The sequence below is a fragment of the Tachyglossus aculeatus genome, chromosome 9 (genome assembly GCF_015852505.1).
Source record: "Tachyglossus aculeatus isolate mTacAcu1 chromosome 9, mTacAcu1.pri, whole genome shotgun sequence".
Classification (NCBI taxonomy): Eukaryota; Metazoa; Chordata; class Mammalia; order Monotremata; family Tachyglossidae; genus Tachyglossus; species Tachyglossus aculeatus.
Window position 1 is genome coordinate 29,576,816 of NC_052074.1, and position 21,381 is coordinate 29,598,196.

The following is a 21,381-nucleotide window of genomic DNA, read 5'->3' on the forward strand; positions in this document are numbered from 1 at the left end:
TGACAAGTGGCGGAGCCGGGATTTGAACCCATGATATCTGACTCCAAAGCCCAGGCTCTTTCCACTGAGCCATGCTGCTTCTCAAGTAAGCATTTACTATGTACCAGGCATTGTATTAAGCACTGGGGTAGGTACTAGATAATTAGGTTAGACACAGTCCATATCCCACACGGGGCTCACAGTCTGAGTCCCTATTTCACAGATGAGGTAACTGAGGCACAGAGAAGTTAAGTGACTTGCCCAAGGTCACACAGCAGTCAAGTGGAAGAGCAGGGATTAGAACCCATGTCCTCCTCACTCTCAGGCCTGTGCTCTAGCCACTAGATCAAGCTGCTTCTCGTGTGAAATTTGTTTGTTCTCAATTCCCAATTAGAATGATGCTTCCTTACGGCAAGGACATTGTTTTTAATTTCCCTGAAATCTCCACAACAGTTAATAGACACACAATAGTTTAAAGGATTGTTCATTTTTCTTCAGAGTGGACAGCTACTGTTAAAAACTGAACAGTCCTCATTCTGCATCTATCAATCAATCAATCAACCAATCAATCATATTTACTGAGCATTTACTGTATGCAGAGCATTGTACTAAGCCCTTGGGAGAGCACAATATAACAGACACATTCCCTGCCCACAACAAGCTCACACTCTAGAGAGGGAGATTGACATTAATATAAATGAATTAACTAATTAAAGATATGCACATAAGTGCTATGGGGAATATCCATTTGTCATATGTGCATTTTTCTGCACATTTTCTGCTTTTGACATAATGTACTGAAATATTCCCAAGTGGCCCATTATGTCTTTACAGCCTTAGAAAACCATAGGTGAATATTTAGGAGACAGCCAAGACTCCTGTCAAAACCTAGAGGAGTTTATTTGAAGAGAAAAACATATACGAAAAGAATAAAGGATAACACTGCAAACCCATCTGGTTTTAGACTAAAAATCTGGATCATTTAAATGTGTTCTGGCAACCAAAGGTATATAGGCATCTGCTGTGAATTATTTTTTTAAAAAAATGAAGTCAGAATAATAATATGACATTTTTCTTGTGCAGTGAAATCCTCATCGACAAACACATTTAATAACCTACCATTTAAAAGCTCCCCAGGGACCTCCAGAATAATTCTGTTCACTTTTAGTGAAAAGTGCAATCTCTCAGGAACAACCAGTGTCTTTTGGCTGAGGAACCTGGAGTGGTGTGGCTCGATACATGTGACACTGTGTTCCATGTGGACAAAACTGTCCTGAACTTGAGAGGCTTAGGAATGGGAATAAGCCTGTAGTAGGTTTTATTCAATTTCTATGTTACAATAAAGGGTTGGAGCTAAAATGCAAGAATGACTTTGTACTAAAATCCCACCTCAAATGATAATTTTGGCATGCAACCACCCGTAGCACTTAGGTACATGTGGCAGCTCAGGAATTTATGTAATATTTTATTTAAATAAGGATGACTGTGTAAGTATGCACACTCATAGGCATAATCTCACCACATCAGCAGCTTAGTTTACAAACTGAAGGATGTCTCTATTAGCTATTATTGGTTTAAAATAAGTTTCTGAATCATCTCAAAAATGGTCAGAGAAGAGCCAAGCTAAAAGTTTCCTCTAAAATCTTTAATGACCTGCAAAGCATTCAGTTCAAGTGGCAAGCACTGAACAGTCATTCACAGAATTATACTTGGCTGTTTTGAACTGACTACGTTTTGAAAGGGGGAGGCTTTTATCACTACCTTGATAATGCTATAGAAAAGTTGGCGCGGGTGTAGAAATTTAGGGTTGCATTCAGTTATTGCTAGCAGTGATTACAAACAAATACTATAACTTAGCACGGAAGATCTAGATATGAAGAGAATCTTCGCATTTGCTGACGTACATTCTACTCGTGCTCCCCTTAGTCAAGCTGGCTACAGCTAGCATCTCTTTGCCATTATTCCTTTTGGGTTCGTTCCGATGGTTCTTTGGGTTTTCCCCACTCCTTCAGTGAGTATTACACTTTTTCTGTTTCTGTAGCCCACCAGAGATAAACAGAGTTTGACTCAAGGGAGCTGCTGGCTTCCATTCATCAAGTTCTTGCACTTCTTTTATCTCCTTCATCAGTTCTTTTTGCTTCTCCTTCATTGCAAAAGGCATACTGCAGTAATAATGATAACAGCAATTTGGATTAATGTAGGACTACCAATAAAAGGTTTCTACAGAGAATCACCATCATTGTCATCATCAATGGTATTCATTGAGCACTTACTATGTGCCAAGCACTATACTCAGCACTTCTCTTATGCCGTCGATTCGTTTCCAACCCAAAGTGACACCATGGACACATCTCTCCCAGAACACCCCACTTTCCATCTACAGTCATTCTAGTAGTGTATCCGTATAATTTTCTTCGTAAAAATAAGGAATTGGTTGACCATTGCCGCCTTCCGCACAGTAAACTTGAGTCAACACCCTCCACTCCCTCCTATGCCGCTGCTGCCCCAGCAAGGGTGAGTTTTGACTTGTAGCAGATTGCCTTCCGCTCACTAGCCACTGATCAGCGAGGAACGGGTATGTCTCTGCTTGACTCTCCCTCCCATAGCCGAGACTGGTAGAGTATTGGAAATTAGAGTATAATATAAAAGAAATAGTGGAGACGTTTCCTGCCCATAACGAGCTTAGAGTCTAGAAGGGGAGCAGTGTACTGAGTGTCTGAGAGAGTTCAATACAGCAGAGTTGGCAGGCACATTTCCTGCCCACAACGAGCACAGTCAAGAGGGGGAGACAGAATAGGCAACAAATTACACAAAGAGGAAGAAGACAAGCTTACACCTAGGAAGAAGTAAAAAAGAGACATTGAAAATATTCAATCATGTGTTAAGCAAATCAAATAAAGTACCGCTCCTGAAATGTTCTAGAAAAAAATCTTCTGACACGAATAAATCACTACTTATGGGTTCTGGAAGAACTTGGGAGTCAAAAGCAGATCATTTCAACTCATCCTCAGTGGATAGACCAGATAATAGGTGGAGAAAAATCACACGGGTACTTAGGGTACAGATATTTGGTTTTCAACCTTTTAAGGATAACTGACACTTTTCAAATATATTGTTCTGATTCTACCACACCCTAAATTGCCTTTATTATTAATAACCATCATCATCATTATTATGATAATGATATTTATTAAGCATTTATGACCTGCCAAGTGTAGAGTAGATACACAGTCCCTGCCCCACACAGGGCTCAAAAGCCTCATTTTACATATGAGGAAACTGAGGTCCAGAAAGGTTAAGTCAATCAATCAATGGTAATCATCAAGCACTTTTTAGGTACAGAGCACTGTACCAACTCATCGGAAGAATCCAATAGTTAAAGGACTTATCCAAGGCCACAAACCAGGCCATTGGCAGAAGTAGGATTTGCTACTTTTTTCACACTGCTAGGGTTGGTTCTTCTGTGCAAATATTGACCTGTAAATTTCAGAATATTAACATTTAAAGCATTCGATCACCTTGCCCGTTCCTGCCTCCCCTTGCTACTCTCCTACTACAATCCAGCCCACACACTTCGCTCCTCTAACGCTAACCTTCTCACTCTGCCTCGATCCCATCTATTTTGCTGTTGACCCCTCGCCTTTGTCCTGCCTCTGGCCCAGAACGCCGTCCCTCCTCAAATCCAACAGACAATTACTCTCCCCTCTTTCAAAGCCTTATTGAAGGCACATCTTCTCTAAGCAGTCTTACCTAAGATCCCCTTTCCTCTTCTCCCACTCCCTTCCGCATCATTTTGACTTGAACCCTTTGTTCTTCCCCTCTCCCAGCCCCACAGCACTTATGTACATATCTTCAACTTATTTATTTATATTAATGTCTGTCTCCCCACCTCTAGACTGTAAGCTCATTGTGGGCAGGGAATGTGTCCGTTTATTATTGTATTGTACTCTCCCAAGTGCTTAGTACAGTACTCTGCACACAGTAAGCTCTCAATAAATACGATTTAAAGATGAGATTTAGAAAAAAAAAATCAAGGTGCCTTCAAGTCATAAAATGTATACAATTATGAAAGTTTGCACAATGAATCTCCGGACTTACGTCTCTGAGATAAGGGTATCAAATCCCATGGGCTTTGTAAATCACATATTTGTTTGAATTGGAGCCAGGGAAGTCAAGTAGCATAAAAAGAGCAGAAGAGAAAGAAGTTGATGCTTGCTCTTTTGTTCTAAGAAGCAGTGTTAAATAGAAAAGACCCGTCAGGTGGATGCCAAGTGCTGACAGTGGGTTGTTAGCCTTTTCCCCTCCAGTGTACAGGGTTGGCAACCAGCCCGGGGTGCTGGTGATTGGCAGCCATTACCATCTCAAGACTGCTTTGTTGCTCCATGGAGATTTAATGCATTGGTGATCTCTGACCTCCCTGTTCCTAATGGAAAAGCGCCCCTGCCTCAAAAACTACAATTAGAGTCTGGCGGTCCCTGGAGAGGCCAAAAATCAACAAGCCTGGGAACTCAGACCCTCTTTCAAATGTTACAGTGCAGAATTACATTACACTAGTTGAGGACAAAAAGAGGAAACCTGCATGGCTCCATGCACTGCTTTGTTGAGGACAAGGTGACTATAGTCCCCAAGTTGTTTTAGAGCTCAGCAACTTTCACAGACATTTCTACAGGGAAGCAATGCGATCTAGTGGGAAGAACACGGGGCTGAGAGTCAGAGGACCCAGGCTCTAATCCTAGCTCTGCCACTTGTCTGCTGTGTGACCTTGGACAAGTCACGTCACTTTTCTGTGCCTCAGTTCCCTCATCTGCAAACCTGTCCTCCTTCCTACTTAGACTGTGAGCCCCATGTGGGACCTGATTATCTTGTAGTAATTAATCGATCGATCATATTTAGTGAGTGCTTACTGTGTGCAGTGCATTGTACTAACTGCTGGGGAGATCCAGAGTTCCCTAGAGTGTAAGCTCGTTGTGGTCAGGGAATGTGGTCAGTTTTTTGTTGTATTGTACTCTCCCAAGCGCTTAGTACAGTGTTCTGCATATGGTAGGTGCTGTTAAATAATAATAATAATAATAATAGTGACATTTGTTAAGTGCTTACTACGTGCCAGGCACTGTACTAAGCACTGAGGTGGATACAATCAGATTGGACACAATCCCTGTCCCAGAGGGGCTCATACTCTCAATCCCCATTTTACAGACGAAGTATTTGAGGCCCAGAGAAATGAAGTGACTTGCCCAAGGTCACACAGTAGACGAAGCGGAGCCAGGATTGGAATCCGCAACCTTCTGACTCCCAAGCCCATGCTGTATCCACTACGCCATGCTGCTTCTCAGACTCTCCCTCGAGGACTAGAAGATAAAATATGGTTATAGTTCTATTCTAAATGTTTGCTTGTTCCATTTTATCTGTTCTGACTCATTTCCGTTGTTAACCTTTTCACAGTATGTCTATCCTTGTGGTCCAGGGACATTTCTGAATCAATTCCATGTATTCTTCCTAGTGTTAATTAAGTGCTCTGCACATTGTTCGGGACTAAGAAATTCTATTACTGCTGCCCTGTGGAAGTGCAAAGGCCAAAGAAAAGACATTTGTATAATTTGAACCAGAAAGGGCCAATTAGCATAACCGTAATGTGGAAAAGACAGTGAATGCTAAAGGAATGTATTTAAGGACTTTGGTCAAAATGTAATCTTCAGTAAAATGTAACAGTTCAGTCTTTCATTCAATTGTATTTATTGAGCACTTACTGTGTGCAAAGCACTGTATTAAGTGCTTGGGAGAGTACAATATAACAATAAACAGACATTCCCTGCCCACAATGAGCTCAGAGTCAATTAATGGTATTTATTAGGCACACACTATGTACAGAGCACTGTACTAAGCACTGGGGAAAGTGTACTATAACAGAGTTGGTAGTCAGGTTTCCCTGTTTACAAGCAGCTTCCTTGGTCAATCTATGATACACTTTCTGACAAAAAAAATACACAGACTTCAATATTACCTGAAGACATTTCCTTACTTGTGCTATAATGATGATAGTACTTCTTAATCACTTTCTATGTGCCAGGCACTGTACCAAGCGCTGGGGTAGATACAAGCAAATTGAGTTGGACACAGTCCCTATCCCATGTGGGGCTCACAGTCTCAATCCCCATTTTACAGGTCAGATGACTGAGGCACAGAGAAGTGAAGTCACTTGTCCAAGGTTACACAGCAGACAAGTGGCAGATGCAAGGTTAGAACCCATGACCTTCTGATTCCTAGGCCAGTGTGCTATCCACTATACCATGCTGCCTCTGTGCTTTCTAATGGGTGGTTTGACGTGTTTTCATGAGCAATTGAATGTCAGCGGACAAGTTCTAAAAACTGATGAAAGCTCTTCTAACAGGCTATTTGGTTGACATACGCCTATAATTCTCATCCCATTAGATTGTAAGATCCTTGTGGGTAGGGCAGGAAATGAATATTTTGCTTCTATTGTCTTTTCCCTTACAAAACACTATACATGTATAGTGTTTTTCAGTAGATACTCAAGAAATATCATGAATCCTAAAGCCTATGAATTTGACACCTTATTGTAGCAGGAGAGTTTGCTTACACTGATGAAATTTAGAGCTATGCCATGTAGGGCTACACATAATAGAAAGGTCTAAGCAGAAGCATCAGATAAAGTTGATTCGCTTGTGCTGGACAGCAGCAGCATGGCAAACAGTCAAAGGCGGATAATAATAATAATATTGATGGTATTTGTTAAACGCTTATTATGTGTAAAGCACTGTTCTAAGCACTGGGGAGATTACAAGGTGATCAGGTTGCCCCACGGGGGGCTCACAGTTTTAATCCCCATTTTACAGATGAGGGAACAGAGAAGTTAAGTGACTTGCCCAAAGTCACACAGCTGACAGTTGGCGGAGCCAGGATTTAAGCCCATGACCTCTGATTCCAAAGCCTGTGCTCCTTCCACTAAGCCAGGCTGCTTCTGAAGTGATCAAAATGTTGATCAAAGACAACGGCAGAGACTCCAGTTTTTGCTACGTAGAAGAAGGCAATGGTAAACCACTTCATTATCGCCACCGAGAAAACTCTATGGATACACATATCGGAATGACTTTACGTCAGAAGATGAGACGCTCTGAAGAGGATGTGTCCATGGAGTTACTGTGGGTCGGAAATGACTCGGTGGCATTTGAAGAAGACCACTGATTGGTTCGTTGGTTGTTTGATTGATTAACTGATTAAAAGGCTGGGGATAAATCATTGCCCTGCGATAGTCTGAGTGGTGTGGGGTAATTAACAAATCTGCTTGGAAATTCAAAGGATGAGGATTCTAGGTCTACCTATACCATGAACTGTCTAGGAGTAAGTTCACCTCATTAGTGACTTGGTTTCCTTAGTTTAGGGATAATGGCATTTTCCAAGAGGGGCCAAGCTGCTTACTACTGGCATGTGAAATGGGCCACAGGGAGACAGAAGCAAAAGAAGCAGAGTTGCCTAGTGGATAGAGAATAGGCTTGGGAGTCAGAGGACCTGGGTTCTGATCCCGGCTCTGTCACTTGCCTCCTGGGTGACTTCGGGCATGTCACTTCACTTCTCTGTGCCTCAGTTACCTCAGCTGTAAAATGGAGGTTCTTTAGCTGTTCTCTCCCTGGTACTTAGACTGTGAACCCCATGTGGAACAGGGACTGTGTCCGCTCTGTTTATCTTGTATCTACCCTAGCAGTTAGAACAGTGTTTGACACATGGTAAGCCCTTAACAAATACTGCAATTATTATTATTAAGATGTTGGCATCCCTACAAAGTTGAGTAATCAGGGCTACGAGGATACTCAGCGTTTCACCACCTTCTCTCCACATTCCCCAGAAGCAGCTCTGAAATTTGGGTTTCTCTGGAACAACCCTGGTCACGTCAGGACCAAGACGAGTCATGGCCTAGTGGGTAGAACACCAACCTGGGAGTCAGAAGGTCCTGGGTTCTAATCCTGCCTCTGTCACTTGTCTGGTGTGTGACCTTGGGCAAGTCACTTCACTTCTCTGTGCCTCAGTTCCCTCATCTGCAAATTGGGAATTTAATACCTGTTCGCCCTCCCACTTAGCCTGTGACCCCCTTGTGGGATCAGATTATCTTGTGTGTACTCCAGCACTTAGTACAGTGCTTTGACATATAGTAGGAGCTTAACAAATACCACAGTCATTGTACGGAACCAAGCACACAACGGCAGCACCACCAAAGAATAGATATGGTTTCACCTTCAACAGGGATAAAGAGGAAATCTTTTTATGCAAGTAGATAATCCATTCCAATGCGGTGCTGTCGCAGTTCTTTCACAGTCAGAAGGCAAATAAGGTAATGTCCAAGGCATTCAGATCTTTACATATACGACGTTCTAAAACAATCGATTTCATTAGATATCTGACACTAGACGGCAGAAAAATACATACAATATAATATCGACAGAGGTAGACACCGTAAATGAGAACACTGCTTTATTGATAAATCTTTAGATGTTGTCAAAAGGGACTTCGTTAGCATCGATTCTCTAAGGATACCTAAAAAATTAGAGCCTATCAAAGAGTAAATTTAAATCTGTTCTAAAAGATTTATGGGATCAGGACACATTGACTAAAAAGAGGGTCTAGAGAAATTACCCAAAACAAAGCAGAAATGGAAAAAAAAAAAACAGGCACATAGACAAAGATAAAAGAGGAGTCAAAAATTAGATTTTCTTTTACACATCATTCAGGAATATTTTGTAGTTTGTTTCTGTATGGGAAGTACATTCCAACTGCAGTTAGTTTTTCCAAAGATCTCTGAAGTATTTACGATCATTTCATTCACTCTTAACCCATCTCTGTGCTGTAGGATGGGATAGGAGTATGATTCTACTTTAGAAATAATTAAACTGGAAAATGTAAGATTAAATTCTAGGACTTCTGTTTCCCCCCAAACTCTGCTACTCTCTGGCCTGTTAGAGTTAAAATTAGCTCCTTTCAAAGAACAAATTAGTCTACAAGAAAAGTAATTAGCCATTTTTATAGATTTCTGTCATTCAAACAAAGCCCTTTCAAACAAAATCCATAGATTCCAGCCTCAGTATCTTTGCAGTTTCTTAAAGGAAAGTAACCGTTTAACTTTCTTGGAAATATCCTCAATCCTATTTGAAGTGGTAAATGTTGATCTAAATTCACCCAACGAGCTGTCGCTCCAATGGAATACCGTACTTTAATGCATTAGAGTATGATATACTTCACTTCCTTTTCTCATGCACAACAAATACTAAAATATCAGATTCTTTGAGAAATAGTAGGCACTCTTCTGATCATTTCCATCAGTACTTACTGATGGTTTCAAATTTTCAAGACATTGTGCATAATAAAAATACCCCACTACTGAGTGTTTATAAGTCTAGAAGTTATAAAGCAAATAAAAATAATAGACTCTCAAGATTAAAAGAGATTTAATCTAATCTAATCCCCTTTTAACCTATCTTCTGCCTTCAAATAGGAGAAGCCTTCAGTACCATGCAAATCCTTCTGCCACAACTAAAATGATCAATATCACAAAAACATTATGCTTCTTATTTACATATCAAAAACACAAACTCAGTTTGTGTGCCCTATAAATAATTTGACTCAAAAAACAGGTAACATAATTTTTTGTGGTTCCTTTCATTTTCATTGTATTATGTAATCGAAAAATAACTATGCAAGAATAATGTTTGCTGACTGAATTTTTCATAATTTGCTAAGAACTATGCCCCAAAATAGTGCCAATGTAAGAACAGCAGTCCTATGTATTGCATATATTAATAGTCACATAGACATAATGAAAATTGAAAATGGTACACAGATCCCATAAATACATTATAATCTGTATCTCAGCATTGTATAATACTGTTTTAGTACTTACTGAGGAACTCGTGGTAAGGGCTGGAGAGGAATAAATGTATCTGTTTTTCTTTTATATGGGACCCTGGAAGAAAAGTAAAATGCAACCATAAAATTGACATCATTTTAGTACAGACCTAACAGTATTGGAATTGTTTTCAGTAAAACATTTAGCTGTTGATGCTTGGGAATTGAAAATTAGAAAAATATATATAATAAACCACAATCTACTAGATCTCTGATTTTTCCAACCTTTTTATTAATTACCTACACATTGAAACTCCTAAAGCACTACTGAAACTCCCATTGACTGAAAACTCCCGTTGACTGAACCATCACTAAACCATGTTGTTTTAAGCCATTATAAGGTTTTGGTTAGATTTTAAACACTTAGTACAGTGCTTTGCACATAGTAACTTCAAGGGTTGAGAAAGTATCTCAAAAAATAGAATCAGTAATTTTCTAATTTACTCCCATCATTTTTCTCTAGGAAGGAAGTAATTAGGCCATGCAAAGAGTCCAAATTATCCTCTGCTGGAAACCGGTGTGAATTATCTCTCTCTTACTCATCTCTCCTTGAAATGGAAGAAAGAAGCATCATTATTCAACTATGCCAAGTCAAATTTTAAAACCACAAATATTAAAATATAAGAACTTACACTGCAAAATTCACCAAGGGACAAGTTGCGCCTAACTTGTGAAAGTCTGGACTTTGTTCTGGAAGAATGTATGGTTTGTCACTTGGGTTTTTTTCTGGAATTCCATTTCTGAGATCAATATCTATTTCATAAAAGATACATTAGCAAAAATAAAATTGTAATAAAATAGAAGTTAAATGATGACACATTTTCTTAAAACCAATGCATGAGAGTTGCACTCCAACTGAAACTGAATCTTTCTTAAAAAAACCTTTGGGAAAACATGACTTTAAATTGCTTACCTTTTTCCATTTCTCAGGTCATTTACCATAAATTTCTAAAAAAAAAACAGGTCTTCAAATGGCTGTGTTCATCATTTCATGATTTTTTTTTAAATTTGGCTGTTGAAATGTTCCTAAAAGCATCACAACCCAGAAAAATACCTCAACATGCCAAAAGTTTTAGGGCCCACTAGCATATGCAACCATTATATTGTCTTTACACTGCACATTGTTAGCAAGATCACTGTTTGGCAAAGGGTAAGATTCCACCTTCACCTCCAACCCCCAAGGTCATTTTGAATATTATGATAAGGAATCGGCTTCTTGGCCATTAGAGAGAAAGCATCATCTACTTCGGGGTGGAACTGAGCCCTCCTGAGACCAGAGCAAAAGGAAGTGATGGAGTTGGAGCTTCCTTCTGGTTGCACTGAGACTCAACCAGAAAAGATCTTCAAGCAGCGTGGCTTAGTAGAAAGAGCATGGGTTTGGGAGTCATTGGTCGCGAGTTCTAATTCCGGCTCCACCATTTGTCAGCTGTGTGATTTTGGGCAAGTCACTTCATTTCTCTGTGCCTCAGTTACCTCATCTGTAAAATGGGGATTAAAAGTGTGAGCCCCACGTGGGACAACCCTGATTAGCCTGTATCTACCCCAGTGCTTAGCACAGAGTAAGCGCTTAACAAATACCATCATCATTATTATGTGGTAATATATTCTCTCTAGCTATGCTACGAGTGGGATAAAAAGGAAACTAGAGCAGGTTAATTTGGTTCTAAGCCTTTTCTCCAAACATAGCTCTCAAGCAGCTAAATGGCTTAACTGCCTGACTTTGGTTAATCAAATTCTCAGTATAGCCTTGACAGTCTTAAACCTCAGTAAGTGTAGCTATTAACTTGCAAACTTCGCTTTTATTATCCTCTGTTGTGATTTTTTTGTGTTATGAATTAAATCCCTTTTTGATCATTAGCTAATTTGGGAGTTTGGTTCAGTCAGGGTCACTGGGGCCTACATAAACTTTCAATTGGCTCCTGAATGGACTTCTTAATTAAATATCTTTCTTTAGTAATCCCAAATACAGGATGGCTGATTGCACCTCTTGTTTATGATCATACCACAAAGCAGCCTCAATTTTTGGTGCAGTGAGAAAAACTCCAAGTGCTTAGTACAGTGCTCTGCACACACTAAGTGCTCAATAAATATGATTGACTGAAATGGAAAGAATGTAAAACACAAAGACTTGTGCACAAGTATATTGTGAACTTGCAATCAGTCAATGGCATCTACTGAGCATTTAGTGTGTGCAGAGCACTGTATTAAGCACTTGGGAGAGTGCAACACAATACTATGACAGACACATTCCCTGCCCACAATGAGCTTACACTCTAGTATTAAGTGTCTGGGAGAATAGAATACAATAAAGTTGACAGACATTATCAATACCTCAGGGAGCTTGCAGTTTAGTGAGCTCGTCCTCTAGACTGTAAGTTCGTTGTGGGTAGGGAAGCTATCTACCAACTGTGTTACACTGTTTTATTGTACTCCCCCAAGAGCTTAGTACAGTGCTCTGCACACAGTAAGCATTCAATAAATACCACTGATTGGTTGATGGATAATGCATCCAAACAAGAGGAATTGAGGAAGAGACTTTGGAAGGGTTCCAATTTCTTCTTTCAAGTTAGATAATAATGATGGTATTTGTTAAGCTCTTACTATGTGTCAAGCACTGTAGATAAAAATACTCTCACTTCAACACAGCCTTGCTGTGGGACACATGAGGAGAATGGATGACTGCTGTATGGTTAGTTGAAACTGGACAACTGAAAGCAAGTGGAGAGAGGAAGTCCCAGCCCCACAGCACTTAATGTCCGTAACTGCAATTTATTTATTTATACTAATGCCTGTCTCCCCCTCTAGACTCTATAAGCTCATTGTGGGCAGGGAATGTGTCCATTTATTATTACATTGTACTCTCCCAAGTGCTTAGTACAGTGCTCTTGCCACAGTGTTCTGTACCTACGATTGAATGAATGAAGAGGACATGCTACGGATACAGCTAAGCCTGCTGCGGAAACAAAGCCTCAGATTATACTGCACCTCATCCAAAAACTGAAAGGCATTTGTGGCAGAGAGACCAGCCTGGCCCGCTGCAATCAAGAAGGGAACAGTTTCTGCTTGATTGGAGATTTCGAAAGGATCATAGAATAACTAGGGAACAGTGAAAATAGTTCCAGGCACTGCAAAAAATTAACAAGGAAGTTCAATCAAGGACAGGCTTCATGTGTGCATTATGTGGTTAGGACTTGAAGCTCCTGAAGGACAGGGATTATGTCTTTATTCTTAAAGGTCTCTCCCAGAAAGCTGTGGACACATAAGGTTTTCAATAAATGTTACTGAATTAATGAATGCACGATCTGTGGGCATTTCATTGGCTTTTTTCACATACACACACATACACACACACATGCAGCTTGGGTGAATGTCTCCTCAGTACCATCTTATTTAAGTATGAGTTCTGTGAGTGTGAAGAACAATTCACTCCGTCTCTCTCCTCTGTTTCTGAAAAATCCTTTTCATTCATTCATTCAATCATAATTTTCCTAACAGGCAAATGTACTAAAACTTCAGTTAGACAGCATCATTCTGTGATGGTTCGGAAAAGGGAGTCCAATCTGCTTCTACACTACACTGGGTATTCTCAGAATAGAAAATGAAAACTCCATTCATTATCCCCATTCCATGGGCAGAGGGGATTATATCTTCCTAAACAGTCAAGGTTTATAGGATGACAGCATCACCAGCTGGGAATATCAATTAATCAATTGTATTCATTGAGCACTTACTATGTGCCGGGCACTCTACTGAGAGCTTGGGAAAGTGCGACATATAATAAAACAGATACATTCCCTGCCCACACAAGCTTACGGTCTAGAGGTGGAATTCTTCCTAAAATAAATGTCTAGAGAAATGAAACCATGGAGAATTTGGAAAGTTTACCGTATTTTTTTCTCCCGAAGCATTTTGCTAATGTGTTTTCAGATGAAGATGTTTTGTTCCTGAGGAAGACACCATCAAAGAAGCATCGCTTGCCAATTTGGTAAGTGTGAAGTCCAAATCTGGGGTAAAAAGTCCATTCTTCATCTTTCCCATCTTCTAAAAGAAATGCAAGAGTTGTTTTGTTTTTTAATGGTACTCTTTCCGTGCTTACTATGTCCCAGGCACTGTACTAAGCACTGGGCTAGATAACAAGATAATCGGGTTGGACACAGTCATTTGTCATTTATTCTTGACAAATAGCTCCTTGAAGGCAGCTGATTTAAAGGGAGGCTGGAAGTGGGAGAATCATGTTTGAGGCACAGAAATTAATTAATCAATCAGTTGTATTTACTGAGCACTTACCATGTGCAGAGCCCTGTACTAAAAAGGTGCTCTTCAGAGTAAAAAGAGAGGAAGGCAGATATGTAAGCCAGAGGGCTTTGAAGCTAATATTCCTTCAATTATATTTATTGAGTGCTTATCATGTCCAGAACACTGTACTAAGTGCTTGGGAGAGTACAATGTAACAGTAAACAGACACAGTCCTAGTGAGGATCGTTTGGTTTCATTCAAAGTGAAATGGCTATTCATTCAATTGTTCATTTGTTCATTCATTTAATCACATTTATTGAGCACTTACTGTGTGTAGAGCACTGTACAAAGCGCTTGGGAAAGTACAATAGTTACTGGAGTGATTTATGCTGAAATGTGCATAATCTGATCTCACAATTGGGCAACAGAGCGTAGTAATAATAATAACGATGGTATTTGTTAAGCACTTAATATGTGCAAACCACTGTTGAGGAGCTACTGGAGTCAGAGATAACATTGAGGATGAAGATGGTCTAATAGGAGAGCAGACTGTAGAGTCTAGACTATAAGCTCCTTGAGAGCAGCAAATACATCACCAACTCTGTTATATTGTTCTCTCTCAAGCGTCAGACTGTAGAATCTAGACTATAAGCTCCTTGAAAGCAGGAAATACATCACTGACTCTGTTATATTGTTCTCTCTCAAGCGTTTATTTCAGTGCTCTGCACACAGTAAACCCTCAATTGATGGTCTCATTTATTGATTGATGATGATGAGGTCTCTTAGGTCCCAAGGATCATTTTGAAAACAACCTCAAAGGAAATGGGCTGTTGCCATTGTTCTTTACTCACCCGAGATAGATTTAAGCAGCTGGATTTCTTCTGGAGATTCATTCTTTTTCGTTTCGAGCACCGTAGTTTCAGAAGATTGTGTTGAGGGCGGTGAGGTTTTCAAACAAGGAATGCAACTGCAAAACAAAGGAAGGTGACATAAGCACACATCTCCTCCCCTAGGTAGAAGAGAGGAAGGGGAAGCAGCATGGCCTAGTGGCAAGAACACGGGCTTGGGAGTCACCACCACTTGTCCGCTGTGTGACTTTGGACACGTCACTTCTCTGGGCCTCAGTGACCTCATCTGTAAAATGGGGATTGAGACTGTGAGCCCCACGTGGGACAGGGACTGTGTCCAACCCGATTTGCTTGTATCCACCCCGGCGCTTAGTAGAGTGCCTGGCACATAATAAGGGCTTAACAAATACCGTAATTAATTAAGGAGTCGAGAATGGTGGAGAGGGGTCAAGAAGCAGCATGGCCTAGTGGAAAGCACATGATCCCAGGAGTCAGAGGATATGGGTTCTATTCCCCACTCTGCCACTTGCCTGCTGTGTGACCCTAGGCAAGTTGCTTAACTTCTCTGTGCCTCAATTTCCTCATCTGTAAATGGGGACTGAAAATCTGTCTTCATTTCTACTTCCACTGGCCCCATTTGGGACAGAGACTCTGACTTCATTCATTAAATTGTAGTTACTGAGTGCTTATCTCTGCAGAGCACTGTACTAAGAGCTTGGGTGTGTGCAACATAATAATAAGCAGACAGATTCTCTGCCCACAACAAGCTTACAGTCTAGAGGGGGAGACTGAAATTAATATAAGTAACTGGCCTCCTACTGACCTGTTTAACTTGTAAACACTACAGTGTAAGTAAGCACAGAGTAAGAACTTAATAAATATCGCACAATAAGCGCTGTCTCAATTTCTTAGACAGACTATATGGAGGGGGTCCATAATGAAGAAATCTCAAGTTTATATTTTAAAGAATGTGAGGGGGGCCCCTCATTTGCACCTCATTGTTTCTCCTTAGAATCTGACCTCGCAATTAAAAAAGGAAAAGTATTTTCAGATAGTAGCTGGTTTTATTGAGTTCAGAAAGCCAACCAACCTATAAAATCCTCATCCCTGCTAGATGATTACAAAGGGAATCTTATGAATCTTTCAGAATAAACAATATCACATATTAAGCTCTGAAAAACTTGTTGAAAGTGAGTGTTTTGTTCTCAACTTCATTGCCAAAATATGCTGCATCACTGCAGGTGAGACATGGTGCTTACTATTTCCAGAGAAGCAGCATGGCCTAGTGGAAAGAGCACAGCCCTGGGAGTCAAATGACCTGTGTTCTAACACCAGCTCTGCCAACTGCTTGCTGTGTGACCTTGGGCAAGTCATTTAACTTCCCTGTGCCTCAGTTCTCCTTACTTAGACTGTGAGACCCATGTGGGACACGGACTGTGTCCAACCTAATTAACCTGTAGCTACCCCAGAGCTTAGAACAGCATTTGACACAGACAGCAAGCCCTCAATAAATACCATAAAGAAAGAACACTGTAAAAAGGTGGTGGAAAAAAATATACATGTTAGACACCTTCCCTGGTTTCCAGAGGCTCACAATCTGAGGATAAGGTGAGAACATGGTTTGCAGCAGGCTCAATAGGAAGGTGAAATAATATGAATACTAAAACAGCATAAAAGACAGAGTTCAAAAGTCTGCTGGTAAAGTGAACTGGTTGAATCATCCAATTTCCAATCAGTCAGTCAGTCAATCATATTTAGCACTGTACTGAATGCTTGGAAGAGTGCAATGTAAAAATATAATATTTTTATTATATTTATTATTCATTCCTTCATTCAGTCGTATTTATTGAGCACTTACTGTGTGCAGAGCTCTGTACTAAGCGCTTGGAAAGTACAAATCGGCAACATGTAGAGACGGTCCCCAGCCAACAATGGGAGCTTACAGTCCAGGAGGGGAGCAGACATTAATATAAATTACAGATAAGCACATAAGTGCTGTGGGGCGGTGGGGAGGGGGCTGAATAAAAGGAGCAAGTCAGGGTGACGCAGAAGGGAGTGGAAGAAAAGGAAAAGAAGGCTTAGTCAGGGAAGGCCTCTTGGAGGAGATGAGCCTTCAATAAGGCTTTGAAGCCAGGGGGAGAATCATTGTCAGTCACAAACCAAAGCTTTCCAGAGATTTAAAATGTAGAGAGGGGGCACCGTTAGGGATAACATTCCTGGCAAGAGATGTCATTCCACTCTGGAAAGATGTTCGTGGAGGACTCCCTTTCATTGTGAAAGGAATTGCCACCCAAGAGAGAAATGAGGCCACAAATGGAGTGAGGGTGAGGCCTTCTGATTGGGAGGGTCTGTGTACTGACATACTAACGAACTGAGACTTTTACATTATCAAAAGCTCTCCCAGATCCTTGTCCCCATCTCCAAAAACAGTTTAATCCCATTAAAAGAAATTATTAGTCAATGGGAGATGGGAATTATGGCAGATTTCTTTCCGAGCTTTGGGTCTGCACTGAGAAATATTTGCCAACTGTTGCAACAACTTCATTATCTTCAAGACCTAACTCCTTCTCCACTTGATTGCATTATTTCTCCAGCTCCCATAAATTTTAATTTTATTTTAATTCAGCATTTAATTCAATCAAATTCATGAATAAGAACCAAGTAGGGACTGCTTCGATTCTAAGCTTAGAAACTCTTCCAACCGTATTAATAAACTCAATCAACCTAATGAAAATCTTGTTAACTAGGTTTTTACCATTTCTGCTTAATATAGTATTTTAAATTCTAGCAAAGTCTAATAGTCTTAAAGTAAAATCTGTTCTCTAATCACGTTTGTCTTGATTTAAATTAGCACTCGCTTGGTAAATAAAGAATGCCTTATCTTGCCTATTCCCTCAATCTAGAGCTGACTAGGTTGACTAATTAGACCCTTCAGTCAGGATAGCTTAGAACAGTGCTTTGCACAGAGTAAGCGCTGAATAAATGCCATTAAAAAAAAAAGCTGAAAAATTTCTTTAAAATGTAAGCTTTGCAATAGCTGGCTTCTACTTGCATGCTTCCAAGTGTTAATACAGTGTTCTGTACACAGTAAGTACTCACTGTTGATGACCATAATGATGATTGCAAACCCTATTGATCAATCAATCAATCTTATCCATTGAGTGCTTACCGTACGGAGAGCACTGTACTAAGCGCTTGGGCGAACACAATATTAACAGAGTTGGTCGACACATTCCCTGACCACAGTGAGTTTACAGTTTAGAGACTATTGTTGATGACTAATGATGAGAAGGATGATAATAAATAATAATGATGGTACTTGTTAAGCATTTACTATGTGCCAAGCACTAGGGTGGAGACAAGAAAATCAAATTGGACACAGTCTCTGTCCCATGTGAGGTTCACAGTTCCAATCCCGTTTTGACAGAGGAGGGAACTGAGGCTCAGATAAATTAAGTGACTTGCCCAAGATCACACAGCAGACAATTGGTGGAGCTGGGATTAGAACCCAAGTCCTTTGAGTCCCAGGCTAGTGCTCTTTCAAACGAGGCCACGTTGCTTTCCCATAGCAACTGAAATAGTAACTGACTATCAATCAATCCATCAATCGTATTTATTGAGCGCAGAGCACTGTGTGCAGAGCACTGTACTAAGCGCTTGGGAAGTACAAGTTGGCAACATAAGATAAATAGTAACATAGTAACATAAATAGTAACATAAATAGTAATAATAATAGTATCTGCACTGCTGCTGAGAAGCAGCATGGCTTAGTGGCTAGAGCACAGGCCCAGGAAACAGAAGGACCTGGGTTCTAATCCCCACTCCACCGCTTGTCTGCTCTGTGACCTTGGGTAAGTCACATCACTTCTCTGGGCCTCAGTTCCCTCATCTGTAAAATGGGGATTAAGACTGTGAGAGCCCCCGTGGAACAACTTGATCACCTTTCATTCATTCGTTCAATTGTATTTATTGAGCGCTTACTGTGTGCAGAGCACTACACTAAACGCTCGGGAAATACAAGTTGGCAACATATAGAGACAGTCCCTACCCAACGGCGGGCTCACAGTCTAGAACCTTGTAACCTCTCCAGCAGTTAGAACAGTGTTTTGCACGTAGTAAGCACTTAACAAATACCATCATTATTATTAAGTCACTTCACTTCTCTGTGCCTCAAGTTCCCTCATCCGTAAAATGGGGATTAAGACTGTGAGCCCCCCGTGGGACAACCTGATCACCTTGTAACCTCCCCAGCGCTTAGAACAGTGCTTTGCACATAGTAAGCACTTAACAAATACCATCATTATTATTAAGTCACTTCACTTCTCTGTGCCTCAAGTTCCCTCATCCGTAAAATGGGGATTAAGACTGTGAGCCCCCCGTGGGACAACCTGATCACCTTGTAACCTCCCCAGCGCTTAGAACAGTGCTTTGCACATAGTAAGCACTTAACAAATACCATCATTATTATTAAGTCACTTCACTTCTCTGTGCCTCAAGTTCCCTTATCCATAAAATGGGGATTAAGACTGTGAGCCCCCCGTGGGACAACCTGATCACCTTGTAACCTCCCCAGCGCTTAGAACAGTGCTTCACACATAGTAAGTGCTTAACAAATACCATAATTATTATTAAGTCACTTCACTTCTCTGTGCCTCAAATTCGCTCATCCGTAAAATGGGGATTAAGACTGTGAGCCCCCCGTGGGACAACCTGATCACCTTGTAACCTCCCCAGAGCTTAGAACAGTGCTTTGCACATAGTAAGCGCTTAATAAACGCCATCACTATTATTAAGTGACTTGCCCAAGACAAACAGCAGAGGCAGGATTAGAACCCAAGACCTTCTAACTCCCAGGCCGGGGCTCTACCCACTAGGCCACGCTCAGTCCCTGGGCCTCAGTGCCCTCATCTGTAAAATGGGGATGAAGACTGTGAGCCCCTCATGGGACAACCTGATTAGCTTGTAGAGCACGGGCTGGGGAGCCAGAGGTCATAGGTTCTAATCCCGGCTCCACCACTTGTCAGCTGCGTGACCTTGGGCAAGCCACTTCTCTGTGTCTCAGTTACCTCATCTGTAAAATGGGGATAAAGACTGTGAGCCCCACGTGGGACAAGCTGATTACCTTGTATATACCCCAGCGCTTAGAACAGTGCTTGGCACATAGTAAGCGTTTAACAAATACCATCATTATTATTATTAGGCCATGCTCAGTCTCTGGGCCTCAGTTCCCTCGTCAGTAAACTTCTCTGTGTCTCAGTTACCTCATCTGTAAAATGGGGATAAAGACTGTGAGCCCCACGTGGGACAACCTGATTACCTTGTATATACCCCAGCGCTTAGAACAGTTTTTGGCACATAGTAAGCGTTTAACAAATACCATCATTATTATTATTATTAGGTCACGCTCAGTCTCTTGGCCTCAGTTCCCTCATCTGTAAAATGGGGATGAAGACTGTGAGCCCCTCGTGGGACAACCTGATTACCTTGTATCTACCCCAGCGCTTAGAACAGTGCTTGGCACATAGTTTAAGCGCTTAACAAATACCAACATTATTATTAGTAGTATTATTATTACCTTCCTCTTCCACTTCCTTCTTCAGGGCCGGTTTCACGCCGGGAGAGCCCTACCGCCAGGGGGCGCTCTCCGGCGGGCTCCATGAGGGCTCCGGGAGGGGGCGCGCCAGTCGCGCGCCCGGCGCGTCCCCCGTTGCTAGGAAACGGACGGTACCAAACCGACTTCGAGAGGGAGGTCGGAGCCGGTTTCCTCCCATTTTTTCATTTTCCGCGCGTTTTCTAACGGGTTAGAGCTCGGACTGGAGGTGAACTGTCTGTTCTTCGTCCTCACACCTGCTTTTTTTAGCTCTTAAGGCCGCCGACAACCTGCTAACCCCATCCCACCCCCCCCCTCTCTGGGGTCTAGTGGAACGTTCCTGCTCGAGACTCTGAGCCGGGGCGGGAAGCGCGGCCTGCACCAGGCCCTGAGGCGATGGCCGGGGCTCTTAGTAGTAGTAGCAATACTGATAATAATAATAATAATAATAATAATAATAATAATAATAATAATAATAATAACAACAATAATAACAGCAATAATAATAGTAATAATAATAATGGCATTTGTTAAGCGTTTACTATGTGCAAAGCACCATTCACAGGTGATCAGGTTGTCCCACGTGGGGCTCACAGCCTTTATCCCCATTCCACAGATGAGGGAACTGAGGCCCAGAGAAGTGAAGTAATAATAATAATAATAATAATGGCATTTATTAAAAGTTTGCTATGCCCAAAGCACTGTTCTAAGCGCTGGGGTAGATACAACGTGATCTGAACAGTGCTTTGCACATAGTAAGCGCTCAACAAATGCCATTATTATTATTATTATTATTATTATTATTATCAGGTTGTC

At 41.1% G+C, this 21,381-nt stretch overlaps 1 protein-coding gene across 1 annotated transcript; it reads right to left on the bottom strand.

Moving 5' to 3' along the window:
• Positions 1-1,581: 1,581 nt before the first annotated feature.
• On the bottom strand, positions 1,582-20,633 carry SPATS1 (spermatogenesis associated serine rich 1). The gene is made up of 6 exons (XM_038751917.1): positions 20,551-20,633; positions 14,979-15,094; positions 13,777-13,932; positions 10,524-10,644; positions 9,887-9,949; positions 1,582-2,141 (listed from the first exon to the last, which is right to left on the bottom strand). Exons 1-6 carry the CDS (start codon positions 20,631-20,633, stop codon positions 1,988-1,990), a joined length of 693 nt encoding a protein of 230 aa, XP_038607845.1. The 3' UTR covers positions 1,582-1,987.
• Positions 20,634-21,381: the final 748 nt, after the last annotated feature.